Source organism: Natator depressus, chromosome 3 (genome assembly GCF_965152275.1).
Source record: "Natator depressus isolate rNatDep1 chromosome 3, rNatDep2.hap1, whole genome shotgun sequence".
Lineage (NCBI taxonomy): Eukaryota > Metazoa > Chordata > Testudines > Cheloniidae > Natator > Natator depressus.
Window position 1 is genome coordinate 114563533 of NC_134236.1, and position 22727 is coordinate 114586259.

Consider the following 22727-nt stretch of genomic DNA (forward strand, 5'->3'; position numbering starts at 1 on the left):
CTGCATGGGCTTCCCTTTCATCTGCCCAACTCCAACAATAACTGTGACAATAGACGCATCACTGTTAGGGTGGGGAGCATGCCTCAATGCACACACAACTCAGGGCAGATGGTCTCCTCAGGAAACAAGTCTCCACATCAACTTGTTGGAACTCAAGGCAGTCAGGAATGCCTGCCTTCAGCTCCAAATCCTCATTATGTGCAACTCAATCAGAATCATGATATATAAAGTAGCTCGCGTGATCTATGTCAACAAACAGGGAGGAACATGATCTCCCCTCTCTGTGCACCGAAGCTATAAAGTTATGGAACTGTTGTATAGCCCATCAGATTGAGATCTCAGCCTTTTACCTTCCTGGAGTCTACAACGTCACAGCTGATATGCTCAGCAGTTGCTTCTCCCGGGACTATGAATGGGAGTTGGACTCGCAAATCCTTCATGGTATATTACAGAGGTGGGTCTTCCACAGGTGGACCTATTTGCAACATCCAGTAACAGGAAATACCACTACTTCTGCTCAAGAGGAGGCCTAGGTTATCCCTCCTTCACAGACTCCTCTCTCCTTCCTTGAACAAAGGGTCTGTTCTATACAGTCCCTTCACCACCACTAATTCTGAGAATGATGAACAAGATAGGGCAGGACAAGGCCAGGATTATCCTTGTAGTACCGACCTGGCCATGGCAAGCTTGGTATCCTTACCTGCTTCACCTTTTTCCACCCGATGCTCAAGCTTCCTACCATTTTCCATCTCCACTCCCAAGATGCGGGTCCTGTGCATTACTCCAAGATAGGGGGTCCTCCATCTCCAAGCATTGCTCTCGGATGATTCGCAGGATTAGAATCCATCTGCTCGACAGGAGTACAAGTTTTACTAAACAGTAGGAGGGAGTCAACTTGAATTACTTGCCACTTTTAGGTCTGTAATCGAGTGACCAAAGAGATTGAAGTGTTCTCCGATTGGTTTTTGAATGTTATAATTCTTGACGTCTGATTTGTGTCCATTTATTCTTTTACATAGAGACTTTACAAAAACTAGACAAGCCATTTACAACACACACTTTGCTTCTCTACAAAAGGAAAAGGACACTAAACTATCTAAACTACTACATGCCACAAGGGGCCACAACAGTTACAGTATATATGATAACACCCATTGTTTCATGTTCTCTGTGTATATAATTTTCCACTGTATTTTCCACTGAATGCATCCGATGAAGTGAGCTGTAGCTCACGAAAGCTTATGCTCAAATAAATTTGTTAGTCTCTAAGGTGCCACAAGTCCTCCTTTTCTTTCTAAAATATAAATGCTGTAGTAGTGCATGGACAAGTTTTTGGGCTAGATGCAAGAATCTAAGCATGAAATCTTTGACCTATGTTATGTAGGAGGTCAGACTACATGATCATAATGGTCCCTTCTGGGCTCTAAATCTGCAAAACTGTGAGAGAACATCATCATGTTTAACTGAACATAGTGACTATAGTTGGTTCCAGTTTTTTGTTGTTGTTTTTAAATAATTCTCCCTGTCTTACATTGTTGCTGAGAGAGGACATGGAAGTTAAAGAACAAGTAGACAAGACTTTCAAACAAAATCTGTGCTGTTTTAATGAAAAATTAAATAGTATTTTATTTATGTATTGAGCAATAGGAAATAAAAAAATTCCATGATTTACAACACAATAGGTTCAACTGCATGCTTAGTTGTTTGATGCATGACTTGTTCATGAGACTGGTGAGACTTTTGTGTCTAAATGAAATGTATAGAAAATTCAATAGTCTTCAGAACTTCTGCCAAAATACCCTATTTTTCTGCTGTCCTGGTAAATAGCTCACATGGAAGACACATGTGCGTCACCATTCCAACTTTAGCTAGGGATAACAGGTATTGTGGCAATAATGCAATCTTGTTGAAAGTCATTGCACAAATACTCTTACTTCAAATAAAAAGATGTAAGTTTTGATATCCTTGTTTCAGTTGACATCAGTAGAGATACTGATAAATCTTTTCTTTTTGTTTTGTTAGGATAACACCTACACCTCTTGGAGAGGGGAAAAGCACTGTCACGATTGGTCTTGTTCAAGCTCTAACTGCACATCTTAATGTGAATTCCTTTGCATGTCTGAGACAACCTTCCCAGGGACCTACTTTTGGAGTTAAAGGTACTTAGTGTTCGCAAAACTTACTTCCATTTTCATATCAGAAGGAAATACTGCATTTGGGTTTAGTTTGTTTGTTTTCAACTTCTTAGTTGTTTTATTGACGTGTAGACTTCTTCTTGTTTTATTGACGTGTAGTTTGGCTGGAAGGTGTCGGTTTTCCTGACAAGCATGACTGATACTTGCAGGCCTCTTGTAAGAGCCTTGAATGGGAAGAAGCGATATATACAAAACGCTAGAAAACATAATGCAGGAGACAATATTGAACTAGCAAGGAGATGGATTGAATGTTCTAATGAGTTTTTATCATCTCTAACTTATAGGGCTCTAAGTTTGTTTAAATTACTGTGTAAACAAGTGCAACAATGCTGCAAAACGTAGATGGTAGTCTGAGATGTTCGTCAAGTAAAGTGATGAAAATAGGCATTCAGGGTCAGGATTTAATTCCTTCTTTGGTGCATCCTGTGTCGTCTTCAGGTTTAGTAATTAAATTAATTAACCTTGAGGGAGAATCTTAAACGTACCCGAATTCATTGCCAGATATTGCTTTACAAGGTCGGTAGCATTCATCACTGAGATCACTGTCTAACTGCTGATGGCTTTTATTATTAATACACTTTTTTTGTTCCAGTGGTTGAGTGATTTCTGTAATAGAAATTAAAATATTGATTATATTTAAGTATCAAAGCTGTGTACTTTATTTTTTGTGTGTTTAAGGGTTATTTCGGAATTGGTATGAATCTGACATGACCATGTGCTTAATTGCTCAGGTGGGGCTGCTGGAGGTGGATATGCTCAAGTCATTCCAATGGAAGAGGTAAGACAAAAGATGGAAAAAAGACCATTACCAGCTGCTCCCCTGTGCTCTCAGGGTAAGGCATGTGTGCAGGCAGCCAACTATGGACATGATCCAGAAAAGCACTTAAAGCATATGTTCATGTCAGAGGGTAAAGTGGGATGGAAGGATTGCTTTCCTCGTCCAATCACTGAGAGTTCAGGCTCTCCATCACTGTTATGGAGAAGGCTGGCTTTCATGGTCTTTTACTAGGGTGTGAATAGAATTTTCCAATTGTAACAATTGGCAGCTGCTTCAATTCTAGAGCTGTGGTTATAGACCCAGTCAAAAATAAACTCTGAATTACGTGAACAATAAATATGAAGCCTAGAAAAAATGCCAATAGACTGTGGGTGTTAAAGCATGTTGCATGAAGTCCCAGCTATTATTCAAACACTACCCGATTTCCGGTGTACTGAAGAAAGTCTGCTAGCTGTGAATAAGGTACAAGGAGAAACAATCGTATCTGACCTGCTGTTGCTAAGTGTTTCTTGTCTATATATTTCTATTTCTGTTACAAAAGGTGTGAATATCTATTTCTTTTCTGCGGATGAGGGCAGGAACAGAGAGGCACAGTAGTTTCAAGAAATGATTTAATTTTAAATACAGATTTCTTATTTATTTGGAGCAAAAGTCCTTCCACTATTGGTAGCCAAATTACATTATGTTCAACTAGGATGGCCAGTCTCTAATGATACCTTACTGTAACTGTTTTGAGAAAACATCCCAAAAGTTAGGAGCTTTTGATGAACATCAGGAAAATAAAAGGGAAATTAATTTGATTCCAAAATAATCGTGCGTGAGTGAGTGTCTCATATTAAAGTCTCCGCCTCACAAAATGAAAGGATTTTTTTTTCTGCCTCTGGTTGAATTCATCTAGCTAGCAACTGCAAATTAATCTTTGCCAAAGACGACTTTATCCCTGGGCCTCAAATACTTCTGAAGAACATATGCTAGCCTTTGAAATAGACCAAATTGCTCCATGTGTGGAGTACTTTCAAAATATTTTCACTGGGGAAGATACAACCAGTCTCACTAAGGTATTTACTCTTCCTCAAATAATGCACCTTGGGCAGTGTGGTGTATTATTAATACACTTAGTGTATTTTTTAATGAGCAAAATATAAATGTTTTATAAGCAGAGTGGCTAGATTGAGGGGGTGGATGAGGATCGTCTCATACATACACGTCCCTCTATTGCTACCCATCCCATGTCACTATTAAACTGTTAAGGTCTCTGCACTAAAGATCTGTCTTTATATGGGTTTGTACCGCATCTAGCACAGTACACGCCAGATTTTGATTGGGACCTCTGGGCACTACTTTAATATAAATATTAAATTTATGTTTCCAGCAAAGTCCATCTCTCTCCCTTTTATCCAACAAGTGCACTTGTTCACCAAGTATTTTTCCACCTTCCTTGTTCATTGTTATGAACAAGGTATTGTTCAAATGACAAAAGCAGTGAAACAGATTCTTTGGTCACTTCCATTCTTACTGAATGTATGCAACCCATTTTATGTGAGTTTATCATTAATTAAGAGAGAACAGTTTTATAGGAGCGTCTTGTTAAAATATTTGCAGCACATCATTGTACTAAAAATTCTGAATCCTTTAGGGTGAAGATGGGTGATGACTTAATCATTCTGTAAAACGCCAGAGATTTTACTCTATGATTTTGGATACATCTTTGAAGTGTAAGACTGACAATTCAAAGAAAAGGTTCCATTAGCTCATTTCATATCAGTAAATCATAATTTTTATAATTTCCTTTGAACATCTTTCTTTCTCCATGGTAAATAAATAAAATCAGCATACCTTCCCTTTCCCCCACCACATGCTTTCAACTTTCCTATATAATTGGAGTGAATGATGATTTTGAGAGAAACAAAGTGTGGAAGGAAACTTTAAAAATTTCAGCTAGTCAAAGGCTGATGATGATCTGATTCCAAGTTTTGATACTCCATTACATTTGACTTTGAACTTAAAAGTGCATGTGTCAGAGTTGTGGTCAGCACATTAGATTCCATTCTCGGGTCATTTGGGTGAAGACAAATTATATCTTTGTTTTGTTTTTGTCTTGTTGACTGTAGCCTCTCAGACACTGAGCTGAGACCAAGTAAATTCATTTGGCTTGTTACATTTTCAGTCTGTCTAATCATAATATTGTAGCAACACTGCTAAATGGCTGATCTGATCTGTAGTCCCAAAACGGAACAAGCAGTGATTGTTTTCATTAATCTGTACTAAATTAGTGAAATGTGTAAAATAAATTCTTGTATTTCATCTTCAATCTGTAGTTCAACCTTCATTTGACTGGAGATATCCATGCTATTACTGCTGCTAATAATTTGCTGGCTGCTGCTATTGATGCGAGGATCTTGCATGAAAGCACTCAGTCTGATAAGGTGAGGTTTACCTGTACGATTTCCATCCGTGGCTTTCTTTTGAAGTTTCCTGTAAACATCTACATAAATATTTTTTGTTGATTATATCATTTTATAATTCTCTTTGGAAGCCCCCCATCATGTTTTTGAGACAAGAAATTGTAGATAAATGACACTGTTAGGTATTGATCCTAAGGTGTGCACTGGAGGGCTTTTACTGGGAAATAAGCTACCATAGACCTTTTCTCTAGCCCCTACTGAACTTATTGTGAACTTAGCTTAATTGTTACCCTGTTGCTCTGAAAACCCATGTTATGGGAAAGAGAGCCTTCTTCGTTTGTGGATCTTCTGTTGTAATCGGCGAGCACAGCCTTATTCCCTTAATATGCTGATAGTTATTGCTTTATTGACATGACAGACTTCTGAATCCAGAAAAGTGCACTTAAATCTCTTTACAGATACTGATTACAAAATGGATTATTTCAGACCTTGATTAAAATTTTCAAAAGCACCTAAGTTCCATTTCCAAAAGTTATGCTGGCATTTAGGAACCTAAGTCTCTTTGAAAGTTAATGTGACTTGGGTGCTGAAGGACCTAAATCACCTTTGAAAATGTAACTTAGGCACTTAAGTTCTTTTGAAAATTTGCTCACTAGTCAGGATTTCTTTTTAATTGGTTAAATGTAAGTATACATTAACAGTTTACATTGTTTCAAAAAAATTTATGAGATTATAATCTACATGATTTGAATCAAGTTAGACTTTTATTGTATTTGCCTAGTTTAGTTGTAACATTTTTCTCTCGTGTGTGTTTTTTTTAGGCTTTGTATAATAGGCTGGTTCCAGTAGTTAATAGTGTGAGAGAATTTTCTTCTATTCAGCTTGCCCGCTTGAAAGTAAGTTGCTAATGTATTTTCCCTTTTTTTTTCCCGCAAGTATAATATATCTTATACAATATGCTATTTAAAATTATTTTTAACAAGTTACAAGGAGATTTGTAGCTGAAAGTGCCTTAATGTGGTATAGTCTTTCCTCAAGGATTTGGCTTTCCTTAAGTATTTAGCAGGCTTTTTAGAAGCTTCCTGTTTTGCAGTTACAGAGTCAAGTTCCAATATTTTTTTATAAACTAGTATCTCTTTTCCCACAAAGTGAGACCATAATGTTTTATAAACTGACTCTTCCGTGAATAAATGTCAAGATTAGTTTTTTTGATACTTTCCGTTACGGCACAGTTAAATGGGAAAGCTGAATTACTCTAGTATTTTTCCATTTTTATTTTATTTTCTCATTTTTAAGAGGAAGTTACTGGAGATTTGTTGAGAACTACTGGCTGTCCTCACATTTCTCTGCATGGAGTGATAAAAATGCATTTCTCCACATATTTTGTTTGCATATAAACTTTCGTCCCAAATGTTCCCTGAGCTTCTCTGTCTATTATATATACAGTGTGAGGTGGCAACTGGTAGACAGATAAACAACTGGCTTATAGCACAATCTACCAATGTTGGAAGAGGGGAAATTTTGGCTACAGACACCCAGGATATGTGCTATTTTGCTATGTCCAGCTTTGGCATATGAAAGTTCCATATCACTGTTCTAGTCTTTTGAGGAAGCAGTTCATAGTCCTAATTAGTGTATTCGACAGCTACTGGGTGGCAGTGAATGTTTGCAAAGTGCTTATGGAGCCATGTTACACTTTTTTTTTTAAGGTTAATATCACATTGTTAAAAATGGTTCTTTTAATTATGTATTTTTAGTTTTTGTGCTACTCAATTGTCTTGTTGAAAGTAAAACAGGATATGTGTGGTGTCTGTTTACCTCTGTTGCAAAGTGGCTCTCACAGAAGTTTGTCTGAGAGACTCTATTGGAGAATATTTTCGGTTTGTCTTCGTTTACGTTAGGGTGTCTGGAGGAAAAAAAGAGGTGCTGACATTGCAGTTATTCATGAAATATCAAATAGCTCTGCAGTGTGGGGTGGGTTTCTCTGTGCTACTAGAGCTGCAAATGATTTCTGCTTATTAACTTAAAAGCTTCTGAATATGTGCAGCAGAATCTCTATTGCAACTCAATTATTTTTGGTGTAAATTGTTTTTAAAGTTACTAAAAACTATGTTAAAAGAATATTATCAAGGCCACAAAGTCAAGCACTCACAAGTTAGGAAATGCCAGAAGTGAGGGTACCTGTGCAACCTTTATTAGGCCCTCTTCTGCATATGCATTATGATACGATCTTTAACTACATGATCACATAGCAGGTGCTTAACACCCACTGGCAGCCAAGCTTCCCCCAGTGCTTCCTGCCTGCCTACAGCCCCACTGATTAACTCCTCCCCCTCCCTTCCAGTTCCTCCTGCATGCCGCTGAACAGTATTGATCTGAGTATTCAGTATTTGTGATTGGTCACTTTAGTAATATGTAAATATGTGTTTCTGCTTCCTGATTCAATGAACAAAGATTTTATAAGAAGGCAGAGGGTTTGAATAAGTTACTGATAGTGCAAAAACATCCATGTGAGTATTCATGACACTTTTGCTCTCTGCAAATATTATTGGGTAATATGTTTGCAGAAAGTGAATAAAGGAGTGGTGAATATCGTCAGAACAAATTTGTGGTTTTATTCAAATGTTTGTGAACACTTTTTTCACAATAGTCCCCCTTTTTCACAATAGTTCTATACCTACTGTTTGGAAGAATGCTACACAAATGCTGGGAGAGAGTGCTATTTAAAAAGAAATACAGTGGGGCTCTATTTTTAATGACAGTCTCAAAGGGACATCCACAACCTTTATGAAATAGGGGCTGGTAAAACTGGGGACATATGAGCAAAGGCGTTTTTGTTTGGTTTAGTACTTCATGTTAATTTTAAATGTTTCGTGAAACTGACGTTCAAATATGTGAGTGTATTTGTGTGACTGAAACAAACATTACATCTAAAATTTATAAATGTTAACATTAAAAACTGAGTGTGCTTGGTAATTTACCGAAGAATGCTTTCTAGGGCCAGGGGGACACAGTCATTTTGTATAAAATTGGGATTTTATTGTACAATTTTCTCTTGGTTCATCTCTGTGTAGATTCATTTTTAAAATTTTGTTTGACATTGCTGAATTAGGAGCAAATAATATATTGTGCTGCTCTTTCTAAATGACAGGGTTTGGGGTGGTTTTTATGTTGTGTAGGAGCTGTTGAAATACCACATCAATTAGGCAGACAGAAGTTTATAACTCACTGCACAGAGTAGTCATGTAAAGCCACACATGGATATTTGCAAGGACGTGTCCTCTGGCAAGACAAAGAGTTATCAGGCATAAATTATTTGTTAATTATCTTTTTCATACTGTCTCCTTTGTTGCCTCTTCTCTTTGGTTTATCTTAAAGGGGTGGTGGTGTGTTTATATAGAGACCTTTTGGGTAACTGCCTTTGAGTATTTCTCCTTTTTCCTCTCCACGTTTTTCTCCATTGTTATAGGAGCTTTTCTGTATAGTTTATCATTTGAGCCTGAGCGTTGTGATTTATTGAAGTGTTTCAGCCTGCTGCTTTTTAAAAAAAATGTAAAAGTTTGTAAAAATATAAGAGGGGGGGAAAAACAGGGTGGGTACCCGTGTTTGTATAGCTTTCTAAGCAGGAAGTCTGCTTTATTGCTTTTCTTCTCATTTTTGTCTAGAGGTTGGGGATAAACAAGACAGATCCAGGCACTTTAACAGCAGATGAGATTAGTAAATTTGTACGCCTTGATATTGACCCATCTACAATAACATGGCAAAGAGGTAAGTATTAACGGTCAATAAGGCCTCACTTCAGCACAGTACTTAATCACAAGCCTACCTTTAAGTTTGAGGTGTTTAATGCCTGTTTTTCTTCTGTCTTCTCTGAAAAAAGCTACTTGTGGCTTAACATATTTAAATATATTAGACTATTTAGATAGATGTATTCAAATTAACGGGGCCTGACAAAATTTATACAGGGGTACTTAAGGAACTAACTGAAACAATGTTGGAAACATTTGCAATTATATCCAAGAAGTCATGGAGGATGGGTGAAGTCCCAGAGGACTGGAGAATGGCAAACATAATACATATCTTTTTACAAAGAGGACCCAGGGAATTACAGACCAAGCAGCCTGACTTTGATACCTGGAAAGATACTGGAATAAGTTATTAAACAATCAATTTGTAAGTACCTAAAGGATAATAGGGTGATAAATAATAACCGACATAGATTGGTCAAGAGCAAATCATGCTAAACCAGCCTAATTTCATTCTTTGACAGGGTTGCTGGCCTAGTGGATGAGGGGAAGAAGTAGATGTGCTATATCTTGATTTTAGTAAGGTTTTGGCCACTGTCTCATATGACATTCTAATAAACAAGAAAGGGATATGTAGTCTAGATGAAATTACTATAAAATGTGTGCACAACTGGTTGAAAGACTGTACTCAGAGTAGATATCAGTGGTTCACTGTCGAACTGGGAGGGTGGGTATCTGCATGGGTCCGTTCTGGGTCCAGTGCTGTTTTATTCGTTAACGATTTGGGAAATGGGGTGGAGAGTATGCTTATCAAATTGTGGGTGGCACCAAGCTGCAGGGGAAAGAAAGCGGGAGGTTGTTAGCACTTTGGAGGACAGGATTGGAATTCAAAATGACCTTGATAAATTGGAGACCTAGTATGAAATCAACTAGATAAAATTCAATAAAGGCAAGTGCAAAGTACCACATTTAGAAAGGACAAATCAAATGCACAGGAATAACTGAAACTGAACGGAAAATGAAGAATAACTGACTAGGCAGTAATAATGCTGAAAAGTATGTGGAGGCGTTATAGTGGATCACAAATTGAATCTGAGTCAACAATATGATGCAGTTGCAAAAAAGGAAAATATAATTCTGGGGTGTCTTACTGTGTCAAATGTGAGACAGAGGTAATTTTCTCACTCTACTCGGCACTCGTTAGGCATCAGCTGGAGTATTGTATCCAGTTCTGGCTGCCATATTGTAAGAAAGATGTGGAGAGAGTCAAGAGGAGAATAATAAAAATGATAAAAACCTGACCTATGTGGAAAAATGTAAAAAAAAAAAACTGGGTATGTTTAGTCTTGAAAAAGGAAGACTGTGGGAGACCTGATGATGGTTTTCAAATATGTTCAGGGCTGTTATAAAGAAGAACAGTAATCAGTTATTCATCATATCCATTGACGGTAGGACAAGAAGTAATCAGCTTCATCGTCCGCAAGAGACATTTGGCTTACATATTAGGAAAAAGTCTCTAACTGTAAGGATAGATAAGTCCTGGCATAGGTTACCAAGGGAGGTTGTGAAATCCCCATCATTGGAGGTTTTAAAGAAAAGACTAGACAAACACCTGTAAACTTTTGATTAACTTGGGGGGCAAAATGCACTTGTCACTAGTAACAGGTTCTTTACTGAGGTGGCTATGTAAGAAGTTGTATTAAAAATAAAATTGGTGGGCACACAGACTTTTTGAGTTTTATTTTATATAGACAAGTATAATTAAAATTATAGAAAAATAAAATCAAAATAAATACAACAAAATGATCCCCTACATTGTGCATACTCACAACCTTATGGAAACTAAGTGGAGAGCACCATAGGAAGGCTTGATGGTACTAAGGCTGTTGGATCATATTAAAGAAGTTCTGTATTAAAATCACAAATGAGTTTGATTCCCCATAGTTTAAATTCCAGGGTATTACTAATTAAGAGGTCTCTTGGGTTTTGGTACTGTTTCTCTCCCTCTATGTGTGAAACTTGCAAGCTGCTAATTGTGTTAGTACATTCTAAGACAGAATCTGTTCTCAAAGCAATTCACAGAGACTCAAAGCAATACTCTAACAACAGAAACAGCACCCAGAGACTCCCCGCCCTTTTGTTGTATTAACAATTGTGATTAAAATAGAGATAGAGGATGTATGTGGACGGATGCTTGGTGTGGATAATAACTGAATGATCAGGGAGGTGCCAGCCTAAGAATCCAGTGTCCATCGGCTGAAGAAGGCGTCAAGTGGAAATAACCAGAGGACCCCCGGAGGGCAGACTGGAATCCACCCAACAGCCTCAAGAATGGGAGAACCAAAGAACAAGATAACATCTAGCAGCACGGAGCCGTCAGGAATGTGCCATCTGCTGATTGATTCAGCAACAGCATGATGAAGCAATTCCCACAGACTGGCCTAGGAAGAAATTCCTATAAAAAGAGACTCTAAAAAGTGAGAACTTTGGGGTCTGATTCTGCAAACCAACTTCCAGGAGCATCAGATGAGCATCTGACAAGGCCCTGCTCCCTCCTCATGTCCAGGCCACCTGGCCAGTGGCTTGGCATGAGCAACTCTAAGGCTGGTAACTATGATGACAACCTTGCAGAACCTGTGTGTGTGTGTGTGTGTGTGTGAATGTGTGAATAAATATGAGATTGAATGGAATGTTATAGCTATAACTAACTGCTTACTATGATAACAACCTTGCAGAACCTGTGTGTGTGTGTGTGTGTGTGTTTGTATGAATGAATGAGTGAATAAAGATGAGATTGAATGGAATGTTACAGCTGTAACTAACTGCTTACTATGATTCTTTCTGTATTCACAATAAATGTGGTATTTTGCCTTTTTCCCTTTAATAAGATCCTGCTGGTTTTTAATTTATTGGTACAACATTTTGGTGGAGAATTGCGAAAGGGGGAATATTGGTAAAAAACCTCAGTTATTGTAAATATTGGTGTGCACACCGCCAGCTCTAGTGAGCTAGGCATTTCTATTAGGTTAACCAGACCTGCTGGCCTCCGAGAAGGTAGCAGGGGACCTGCTGGCCTCCGAGAAGGTAGCAGGAAAAACAGATTAAACCAGACCTGCTGGCCTCCGAGAAGGTAGCAGGGGACCTGCTGGCCTCCGAGAAGGTAGCAGGAAAAACAGATTAAACCAGACCTGCTGGCCTCCGAGAAGGTAGCAGGGGACCTGCTGGCCTCCGAGAAGGTAGCAGGGGACCTGCTGGCCTCCGAGAAGGTAGCAGGGAAGAACAGATTAAACTAGACCTGCTGGCCTCCGAGAAGGTAGCAGGGAACCTGCTGGCCTCCGAGAAGGTAGCAGGGGAGAACAGGTTAACCGGACCGGCTGGCCTCCGAGAAGGTAGCAGGGAGAAATAGGTTAACCAGACCTGCTGGCCTCCGGGAAGGTAGCAGGGGACCTGCTGGCCTCCGGGAAGGTAGCAGGGGAAAAACGCATAGATTAAGCTATGATTTCAGAATCTAGGCTGTGTCACTTGCTAAGTAATACCAGCAGTGACAAAGAGATTGAAATATCCATGTTAAGATGTTTAAAAGAAAACAGGGTAAGCCAGTACCAGAGGGAGGAATGGAGTCAGAAGGAACTCCAACCTCACCTTTTGTTAAAGAAATTACACCTTTTAAACAAAACCTTCAAAAATTTGGGCACAGTCCTTGGACTAAACAAGCCCTAGCTGATCTCTGCACTATTTCGGACCTAGAGGATAGATTGGCTCAGTATATCCTCATATACAAACCTTCTAGTGCTGCCAAAAGAGATGCAGCAGCAATTTGGTTGTTGTGGGAGGCATGTAAGGATTCTTCCCTCCGCTTGTCTTCATGTAAAGAGGAAAAGGCACAAACGGAAAAGGGAGCAGACAATTGGAAGGTGCTGGCTACAAATACCCAAAGCCAGCTGAAAATAGTGAAAGAGGCACTCCAGGAATACAAAAAGAGTGAAAAAGTTAACTCTGCAGAGGCTGGAGGGAGGCAGGTAAAGGGGGAGAAGGTCCTATGTATGGCACCCCCAGGCATAATTACAAAGAGAAAGAGTAAAAAAAAAAAGTTAACTCTGCAGAGGCTGGAGGGAATTAAGCAGCTAAACTTTGTGAAAATGTTAAAAAGGAAAAAAAAAGTGTTAGAGAAAGAGCATTCTTGGTTTCTTTGCAGCCATTCTGAGGGAAAAATGGGCCCTTTTCCAAAGGAATGTCTGTAAATTAGCCAGGCAAAAGAAACTGATTAAAATCATTTGACTGGACAATTTAGTCAAATTTGCTAAAAGAACATAAGGGGGTTCTATTGGAACTTAACTGCCTCAAATGTATAAAGGGAATGTAAGATGTAAAAAAACAGAGCAACGTGGAAGGGATGTTAAAGAAAAGAAAATGTGTATGTATCTATCTGTGTGTGTGTAAATATGTAAAGTTCTAAGGACCAGTTGGTTTTGTTTTTGTTTTAAATAATGCCACTAAAAATCCATTTGACTCTTTAATTCAAAGTTGCAAAACTGACAGACCTTTTTGCTAGACACAGGTAATTAGTGCTGTTTGGCTTTGGGATTTGGCATTTAACCCTTAAAAGGTAACTCAATGCTTTACAAAATTTAAAATGTTTTTAAGTTGTGGCTGCAGCAGGGCAGTCAAAATCTGGAGAATAGAAAAAAAATTGGATTATTTTTGTTTGGTTGGTTGGTTTTTGTTTGTTTGTTTGATTTTGTAACAAAATAGCAGATGAGAGCTGTAGTAAAAAAAAAATAAATAAATACGAAATTTAAAAAAGACAGTGGCCCTCTGAAGCAACAGCAGGGGTGAGGTGCACAAAACAAAAAGAAGCAATGTTAGAAACACTGAGTCTTAAAATGGCTCTGAGTAATCAGACTGTCACTTTGATAAAGGTACATGAAAACTCTGTAAGCAAAAAAAAAGAAATAGTTACACCTTATGTAAAAATTGATATGGATAATGTTATAGAAGTTAAACTATGGAAGGAATGTGCATTTGCCCCAGAACATGCGCAGGGTATATTGTAGAAGGGGCAAAAGAAATGCAAACGTACCATGCTACTTAATTAAAATGCTATTAGGGCTCCAAAGGGAGCCACAATAGGTTGGGTTTTCTTTTTCAGATTGCTGTGTGTTTTGGAAGCAGAAGTTAAAAGTAATCAAAACTCTGGTGAAAGTTGATTGTGTCCCTTTTAAGATAGAGTCTCTGAGCTGCTGATGGCTTTAAATCCAAAAGCAGGAAGTGTCTGTGAAAATGCAAATTACCTAAATGATAAAGGAAGGAAAGAACTAGCAGCACAAAGGAGCTGCAGATAAAGGACACACCTGGTCAGCAAACAAATTGTCTAAATAAAAGACATGGGATAACAAGATAATTTTAATAAATTTAATGATAATAAGTATCCCTGTAACAACATATAGTGTGTATGATTTTTGGAAAAACCCTTTAAGGTCGTATGGTAATGATGCTTCTCAGTTATTACCTGTAAATAAAACTTGAAGCTTAACACAGCAGGAAAAACATTATAAACTTGGTCTTCTGTATAAGAAGGAAAACTCAGGGATTTAATGACTAAACAGTGGGATAATTTCCCCATAACCCTTAAAAGATAAAAGCCATTGAAACCTGGCCTGCCTATAGAACAAAAACAGGAAAATACGGGGGCAATTCCTCTGTTTTGCCTGCAATCAGCAAGGGTATTTGTAAAAGAAATATTTTAAGCAATAATCTGCCACCCCAAAAAGGGGTAGAAACATGTTCTTTTTGTCTTTCAGAAAATCAGGAAAAGCTGATGCCAGCTGAAAAGCAACCCAATACCATGAATCTACTGTCACAATAGAAATTGTGTTTTGTGTTCTATGTTTTGTCTTGTTGCTAGCACTGTTGTGTGTTTAAAAAAAAAAAAAATACTAAAGACCTGCAGGTACTTAAAAATAAATTAAGCTCTCTGACCCAGCTACAGGACAGCCTGACACAAAAACAAGTACATGCCAATGTAGACTTGGTCCAAATTGGTCTGGGTAACCTAAAAGCCCGATGGAATCTTTGGCAATGGCTTAATACTACCACATGGCTTATGCATAAGAAAAAAAAAATATTAGAAATAGGAAACCACACAGCCATAGCTATGGGATGCACTGAAATGCAGATACTTGCACTAGCTACTTTGGAACACGAAATGTTCTGGGTCATATTGGGAAATATTAAGGGTTTGATGCATTTGTTAAAACAAAGAAAGAGATCATTGTTTGACACTTATCAATATGAATGGATGCAATATGTTTCCAGTATTGTAAAACCAGACTTGTTAATGGGAGAAATTGTTGTCAAAATTGCACACCAACAGTCCCTGGAGGCAAAGGTATTGAAGGTTAGCCCACTCCCCATATTACACGTGGGATCCTTCTGGCTACCCTGGACCTCGAGCCAGTGGGCTGGGGAGGGAGGGAAGCTATTGGACACTAGAGGTTGTACCGAATGGACTCCTCAAAAGTGGGTGTGCCTCACCTTGCCTGTTGCCCCAGAACCTTGTAGTAAAGATACATCACTAGGATCGTGTATGTGGCATGAATTGGAATCACAAACTCAAATTGCCTCACAGTACCTTCTCTTGAATAGGCTACATAGAAAGTGACACTGACGATTATAAATCTTAGTGTCAAAAGGGGGATTATGTTGGATCATATTAAAGAAGTTCTGTATTAAAATCACAAATGAGTTTGATTCCCCATAGTTTAAATTCCAGGGTATTACTAATTAAGAGGTCTCTTGGGTTTTGGTACTGTTTCTCTCCCTCTATGTGTGAAACTTGCAAGCTGCTAATTGTGTTAGTACATTCTAAGACAGAATCTGTTCTCAAAGCAATTCACAGAGACTCAAAGCAATACTCTAACAACAGAAACAGCACCCAGAGACTCCCCGCCCTTTTGTTGTATTAACAATTGTGATTAAAATAGAGATAGAGGATGTATGTGGACGGATGCTTGGTGTGGATAATAACTGAATGATCAGGGAGGTGCCAGCCTAAGAATCCAGTGTCCATCGGCTGAAGAAGGCGTCAAGTGGAAATAACCAGAGGACCCCCGGAGGGCAGACTGGAATCCACCCAACAGCCTCAAGAATGGGAGAACCAAAGAACAAGATAACATCTAGCAGCACGGAGCCGTCAGGAATGTGCCATCTGCTGATTGATTCAGCAACAGCATGATGAAGCAATTCCCACAGACTGGCCTAGGAAGAAATTCCTATAAAAAGAGACTCTAAAAAGTGAGAACTTTGGGGTCTGATTCTGCAAACCAACTTCCAGGAGCATCAGATGAGTATCTGACAAGGCCCTGCTCCCTCCTCATGTCCAGGCCACCTGGCCAGTGGCTTGGCATGAGCAACTCTAAGGCTGGTAACTATGATGACAACCTTGCAGAACCTGTGTGTGTGTGTGTGTGTGTGTGAATGTGTGAATAAATATGAGATTGAATGGAATGTTATAGCTATAACTAACTGCTTACTATGATAACAACCTTGCAGAACCTGTGTGTGTGTGTGTGTGTGTGTTTGTATGAATGAATGAGTGAATAAAGATGAGATTGAATGGAATGTTACAGCTGTAACTAACTGCTTACTATGATTCTTTCTGTATTCACAATAAATGTGGTATTTTGCCTTTTTCCCTTTAATAAGATCCTGCTGGTTTTTAATTTATTGGTACAACATTTTATGGAAACTAAGTGGAGAGCACCATAGGAAGGCTTGATGGTACTAAGGCTTCTGCCATTCTTTCATCTCTGATGTCCCAATTAAGGATTGGTCTGACCATCGTCTTATACTTTTTCTTCCTTCCATCCGCCCACACATCCAGGACCATCTTTGATTTGGGTCTCACCCTTTTGCCTGTGTTGGTCATTCCAGGGACCATAATTAGGGTTTTGACTGCTTATTCAAGTTGTATGCATCAATGTACCTGCCCCTGATTTCAATTCATAAATGTGCTTTCACTTCCTGGTTATATGTATCGAAAAATCCCTAGAAATCTATTATTTTAAGCTCACTTCTGCTGCTTTGCGGTTTCGGTATTTATCACAAAAAACTATTGCTAAATCTTGCTAACTATCCAGGCCTATTAATCCTTAACTTATTACAAAGCCTACTTCAAATACCTTTACATTTTGTTTTCTTCTACTTGTGTTACAGCATTAATTATTTAACAACACTTCCTTAAGAAGCTTAATTTATTATAAAATATAGATTACTGTTTATTCTCAGGTATGGACCTCCTAAGATCAGGTCAGGGGCCAAAGCTCCTGGATGGTCTAGATATACATGGTCCTGCCTAAGCATGGTCTTTCTAAGCAAAGTCCTTTCCAGCCTTACATTTCTATGTTTCTGTGTGAATTAAGACCTAAATTAACTAGCCTAAAGAGTTGAGTCTACTGATTTATATGAACAACCCATTTGCAAACCACTAATATGAGTACATAACAGAAATTTTGAAGTAGCATGCTGAACAATTAACTAAGTTTAAATTACCAACAGAATCATGTGTTGCTCTTTTAAAGCTGTGGAAATGTTCTCTTTTCAGTCTCCATTTTCATTAAAAGTTAGTGTGTATTTTTAAAGAACAGATTTTTCTGTGTAAGTTGCCATACCATACCTTGTCACCCAGATGAAATATTTCATAGAAATTCATGTAAAAGTGAGAGCCCCTTAAATTTTTCTAAATTTTCCTCCTGTCCTTGTTCCTTATTGTTCCTTACAGCTGTTTAGATTATTTGTTACACTCTATTTCATATTCCATGTGCCTGCCGTGGAAGTTTAGACTATGAACTATTCCATTGCTTTTGTCTGACTAAAGAAGCAATAAGAGATGATGATTTTAAGAGTGTTTGAACGATTGTACTTTTGACAGTAGTTTCCTCTGATCATAATGAAAGTGAGGGAAAAGTTATGGTACTGTTTAAACCAAGCATGTTAACCAACAAACAGGTATAAGTAGTCGTCCTTCTAGTCTGGCAGCTCTCTACGTTCAGTCAGGATTCAGAAATACAGCAATGAGCACAGGTTCTGGATCTTGGCAGTATAAGAAAAGGCTGTGGAAGGCTTTGTGCCAAATGACAATCTTCATATTTAATTGGTGGGTTAAAGTACTATGTATCCTTGCATCAGTTGTAGAGAATATGACAGGTATGCATTAATTTAAAAAAAAAAAAGGAGTACTTGTGGCACCTTAGAGTACTCCTTTTCTTTTTGCGAATACAGACTAACACAGCTGCAACTCTGAAACCTGTCATTAATTTTAAAGCTTTTCAAACAAATATTATTCAACGAAAAATGCCTATTAATGGGACATGGGGTTCTGACTACCACCTATAAAAGACAGGAAATTGAGCAATTAAGTTTCCTTACCACTCTTTTACTCTGTCTCCTTGTGTGCATACTTTATAAGATACAGGTTTCATTAATATAATATTGGGCTATGCAATATGCTATGTTTATTATTATGCCTGCAAGTAAGTGTGTGTGTGTGTGTGTGTGTGTGTGTGAGAGAGAGAATATGGCACTGTGATGTGGCATAACATTTTCATCAGCATTGTTTGGCAGAGTTGCATTACTCAGAAGTCAGTTATTCAGTTTGTCCAAAACAAATGCCAGTGAAGCCTTTATACCACTCTGCATAGAATGCATATGCCACATGTGTTACAGCAAAACTGTTTTGGCAGTGTTTGAGATTTGAAATGTTTTATTGGGATTATTTCTGGAATCCTTCTACCTGTAAGCCAAGTGCCTAGGTTATCAAAGATTCTTGTGGATGGAGCTGAAGAGGGAGACCAGGAACTATCTAAAAATGACCTAAAAACAACATTTATGTTTAAATTTTAAAGTCAATTGCATTGCTGTGCTAGACTAAGCACGTGTTGCACATCATTGGAAAGTGGGAAATCTCCTTTTTTCCAGTAGTACAGTGGTATAAAGCTCCCAGTTTTACTCTTGGAGGATCAGGAGATAATAGATCTTAAATCCGTCACTGACTCAGGATTAAACCTGGTCATCCTGGCAAGTATAAATTTAGGGTAAGAAGGAAGAAACATGTGTTTGGCAGATTGATTTTTTAGAAATGGCAACTGTTTGAAATGGCAACTCATGGAATTGAAATATTGAAATAAACCTGGAGGAGCTGGATTAGTGGGCAGAGAGCAGATGAACTGGTCAAAAGACATAAGTTTAGCATGTGACCCTGTAACTTATCACGTGGTCTTACAATTTAGCACATGGATATTATCTCCACTTACTATGTTCTGTTTTTAGATTTTTATACTATGCCAGTCACCATGGCACCTAAGTATGTATAGTGTATGTTTTATATCAAATATAACTTATAAAACAAAGATGGATTTACTATGGAGAGATAGAAAAGTAAATTTGTTCATTTATTGTAGTGAGCTATCAGGATTTATAAACTGGTTATTTTTGTTGGACTTAATGCTAAAAGGTGATCAGTGGGAGTTGGGGGCTTTTGACACCTTGCAGGATTCATCCTATAATAAATACGTGCAAGGAGTTGAGGGTGGTTTGGCAACCAACTATCCTAATTCTTTTAGTCATGACAGTAGCTATACATTACATTTTTTTTTTTAAATATGCAGTCTTTCTTTTTAGAGGAAGTTCCCACTGCCACCAGCCAATCCTTGCTTTCCTCCCTCTTGTTCTCTGGTGCTGGTAGTAATCATTCTGTCTCTATATCCTCTCCTCTCCTTGTCCTCATCCATTTAAAAAAATACTTAAAAGGTGCTGTTCACCCCACAGAGAGATCTCCCTCGCTATCACTCTGAATCATGTTGGTAATGCTTGTGCTCTTCAGCGGCTTTTGGCTCTTTAGGGTCACCAGTGAGCTACTGGGTTCCCGTTTGGGTTTTTACTTTTATTTAGCACCAAACCAGCAGGATTAACCTTTGTTTACAGATTTAGTGAAAGATGGCCCTGGTTGAGACCAAATGTGCTGTATTTGAACACTAAGGCTCCATTCATGCAGTGAGCTGTGAGTGGGTGGGCCCATTCACCTGTGTAGACATGGATCTCCAGTAGAAATGCAGATGAACCCTTAAATGTAGTGCTACTATAATCAAACCAGAAACCTTGGTTTGGTTTATGTGGTTTACCATTTTTTCCAAAGAAAATGCTAGACCAGGGGTCTCAAACTCAGTTTACCAGAGGGCCACTGCCAGTCCTCAGATCCTCACAGCAGGCCAATAATGTCACTGAAGATGGTGTTCAGAAAAGAAAATGTTTATATTGTATTTTTTATTTTGGATTTCTTAGAAATAATAAAACTGTCATACAACTTTATACAATTCTTCCCCTGCCAGAGAGTTTTCAGTGTTTGCCAGACACCTGGCAACGCTTCAGTTCTGTCAGTTTGTTGATGTTTTGCCTCAGAGACTGAGCAGTTGAAACTTTCGGGCTTGCAGCAAGGTGGGCATCAGATAGTTGTGTTTGGTATTTTGACTTGTTTATATTCATTGAGGAAAAAAGTGATGCCTCCATGGCTGACGCTGCCCAGCAACTAATGATGCTGCCGTATGGCTGACTCTGCCCGGCAACTAGTGATGGTATCTCTGTCCCTCTCCCCCAGCCAATGGGAGCTGTGGGCTCAGCGCCTGCAGCAGACATTGGTGGCAGCGTGGCTGCATGCGTCTCTCCTCTGTGAGCTGCAATGGGGAGGTTGTTGGGCTGCAGATGGCCCGCCGGCCAGGACTTTGAGACCCCTGTGCTAGACTTTCTCTTTATCCAGAATCTTTTAAAATGCAAGCTTTATCCACTAATCGCTTTAGTTTCATTAGAATTGTCTTAATCTATGTGAAAATTGCTTTTAATATTAATAAGGCATTGTGGAATCATGGAAGTGTGGGGGTGGAAGGGACCTTGAGAAGTCATTGCATTCTAGCATTTTGGCCATGTGCTGATTCTCAGGATACTAAGAGCAAAGGCTTTGCTTTAAGCTCACGAAAATGAGTTACCATTGCTTTGACCATTGCAATCCTCTCTTTGCATCCCTTTCGCTGGCTCCCTCTTTTCTGTATCAGACATAAGCTATTTCACTTTCAAGACCCTTTATGACCTATCCCCACCCTACCTGGCTTGACATAAGGAATTTAAAATGGGAAAGGCTTCATTTCTTGGAAGACAAGATTAGGGTGGTAACTAGATCAGCAGACTGAAAATGGAATGTTTTATTTACTAAGATAGTAAATGGGTCAGTAAGGTAAAAGACAATGAGCTAGCTAAGATGAGAGGGGAAAAAACCCAGGGAACCATTTACTACAACAAAAAAGATAATGGACAAGAGAAATCAGGAGCATAAAGCATGAGGTAAAGAGGAACGTTGGACATGGACAGAGCATGCATGCTGTGGCGGGATTGATTCCTAGAAAATGATCAAGCCAATCCCAAAAGGTCATCTTTCACCTCCAATCAGTCCATGATGTCAGCTTCCTTCCCCCACTTGTTGAATTTTCAAGCAAGCACTTTCATACTTTCTCCCACGTTGCCCTTCACGCTTGGGAGAAGCTCCCCATAAGCATCTGCAGAACTCTCCTTAAAACTTTTTTGCCAGAAGGCCTATAAAAAACATGACCGTGATTAGGCTGTTGGTAAGCTGAGACCATTGCTTGTCTTGCTGACCAGTATTACCTCATTGTTTCCATGTGCTCCCCCATCTGTCTGTCTCTGCCTCTTGTCTTATATGTAGTACGTGAGCTCTTTGAGGAAAGCACTGCCTTTTTGTTCTGTTTGTACAGCACCTAGCACAGTGGTGGCTTTGCTTATGAGCAGGGCTCACAGGCAGTAGTTGAGTATAAATAACAAATCGTACGCAAAGAATATTTTCCCCAACAAATCTTTAACGTAAGTTTACTGATGGACTTCTGGGAATTTCTAGCAAAGGCTAAAAATAAAACTGAGATTTTGAGTGATATTAGATTTTATATCAAAGTTCTTGTGAATATTCAGTCTGAGACCTGATGCAGTGTATATGGTAATTAGCCATCATGAGTGTGGTTTGTTATAGAATATGTAACTGATGCTGAGTCTGAATCTCTTAACAGGTAAAAAGGATACAAGGTTCATATAGTTGTAATATCTGTTTTGTGCATGGTTGGCTTTTTAGTGGGTAAGGAATTAGAAAAATAGTTGGGTGGTTCTTCATTTTGACTTCAAATCAGAAACAAGAAAGATTAATTTTATGTCTCTTTCTTGTTAACGAGACAGCCAGAAAGGATAGTATAAATATAATGATATACTCAAGAGCCAGCTGTATTTTATGCCATTTGCCAGTTCAGATACTGCTACCTTAGTTGTATGTAATGTAATTATTTTGTTCTCAGAATGTAAGGATTCTGATAGGGTTGATTTTTATTCAGTTTGGTTTCTGCCTATCTGTTGTATTCCTTGTGCTTAAAAAGAAGCAGCTAAGTTGGAATCAGTGTAGACTAGCACAGAGGATATTATAAATTTAAAAGAAAAGTGGTATGCCTCAAAAAGAGGATGCTGAGTAGAGGTCCCAGTTTAATTCCCAGGGATACCCAAA

General features: G+C 38.6%; 1 protein-coding gene across 1 annotated transcript in view; it reads left to right on the forward strand.

Moving 5' to 3' along the window:
* The window catches only part of MTHFD1L (methylenetetrahydrofolate dehydrogenase (NADP+ dependent) 1 like), a 246725-nt gene that overhangs the window by 61688 nt on the left and 162310 nt on the right, over positions 1-22727 (forward strand). Inside the window, exons 12-16 of the mRNA XM_074948613.1 lie at positions 2023-2159; positions 2927-2973; positions 5292-5399; positions 6200-6274; positions 9044-9146. Of these exons, the coding sequence (XP_074804714.1) occupies positions 2023-2159; positions 2927-2973; positions 5292-5399; positions 6200-6274; positions 9044-9146 (470 nt within the window). The remainder of the gene's footprint in view (positions 1-2022; positions 2160-2926; positions 2974-5291; positions 5400-6199; positions 6275-9043; positions 9147-22727) is intronic.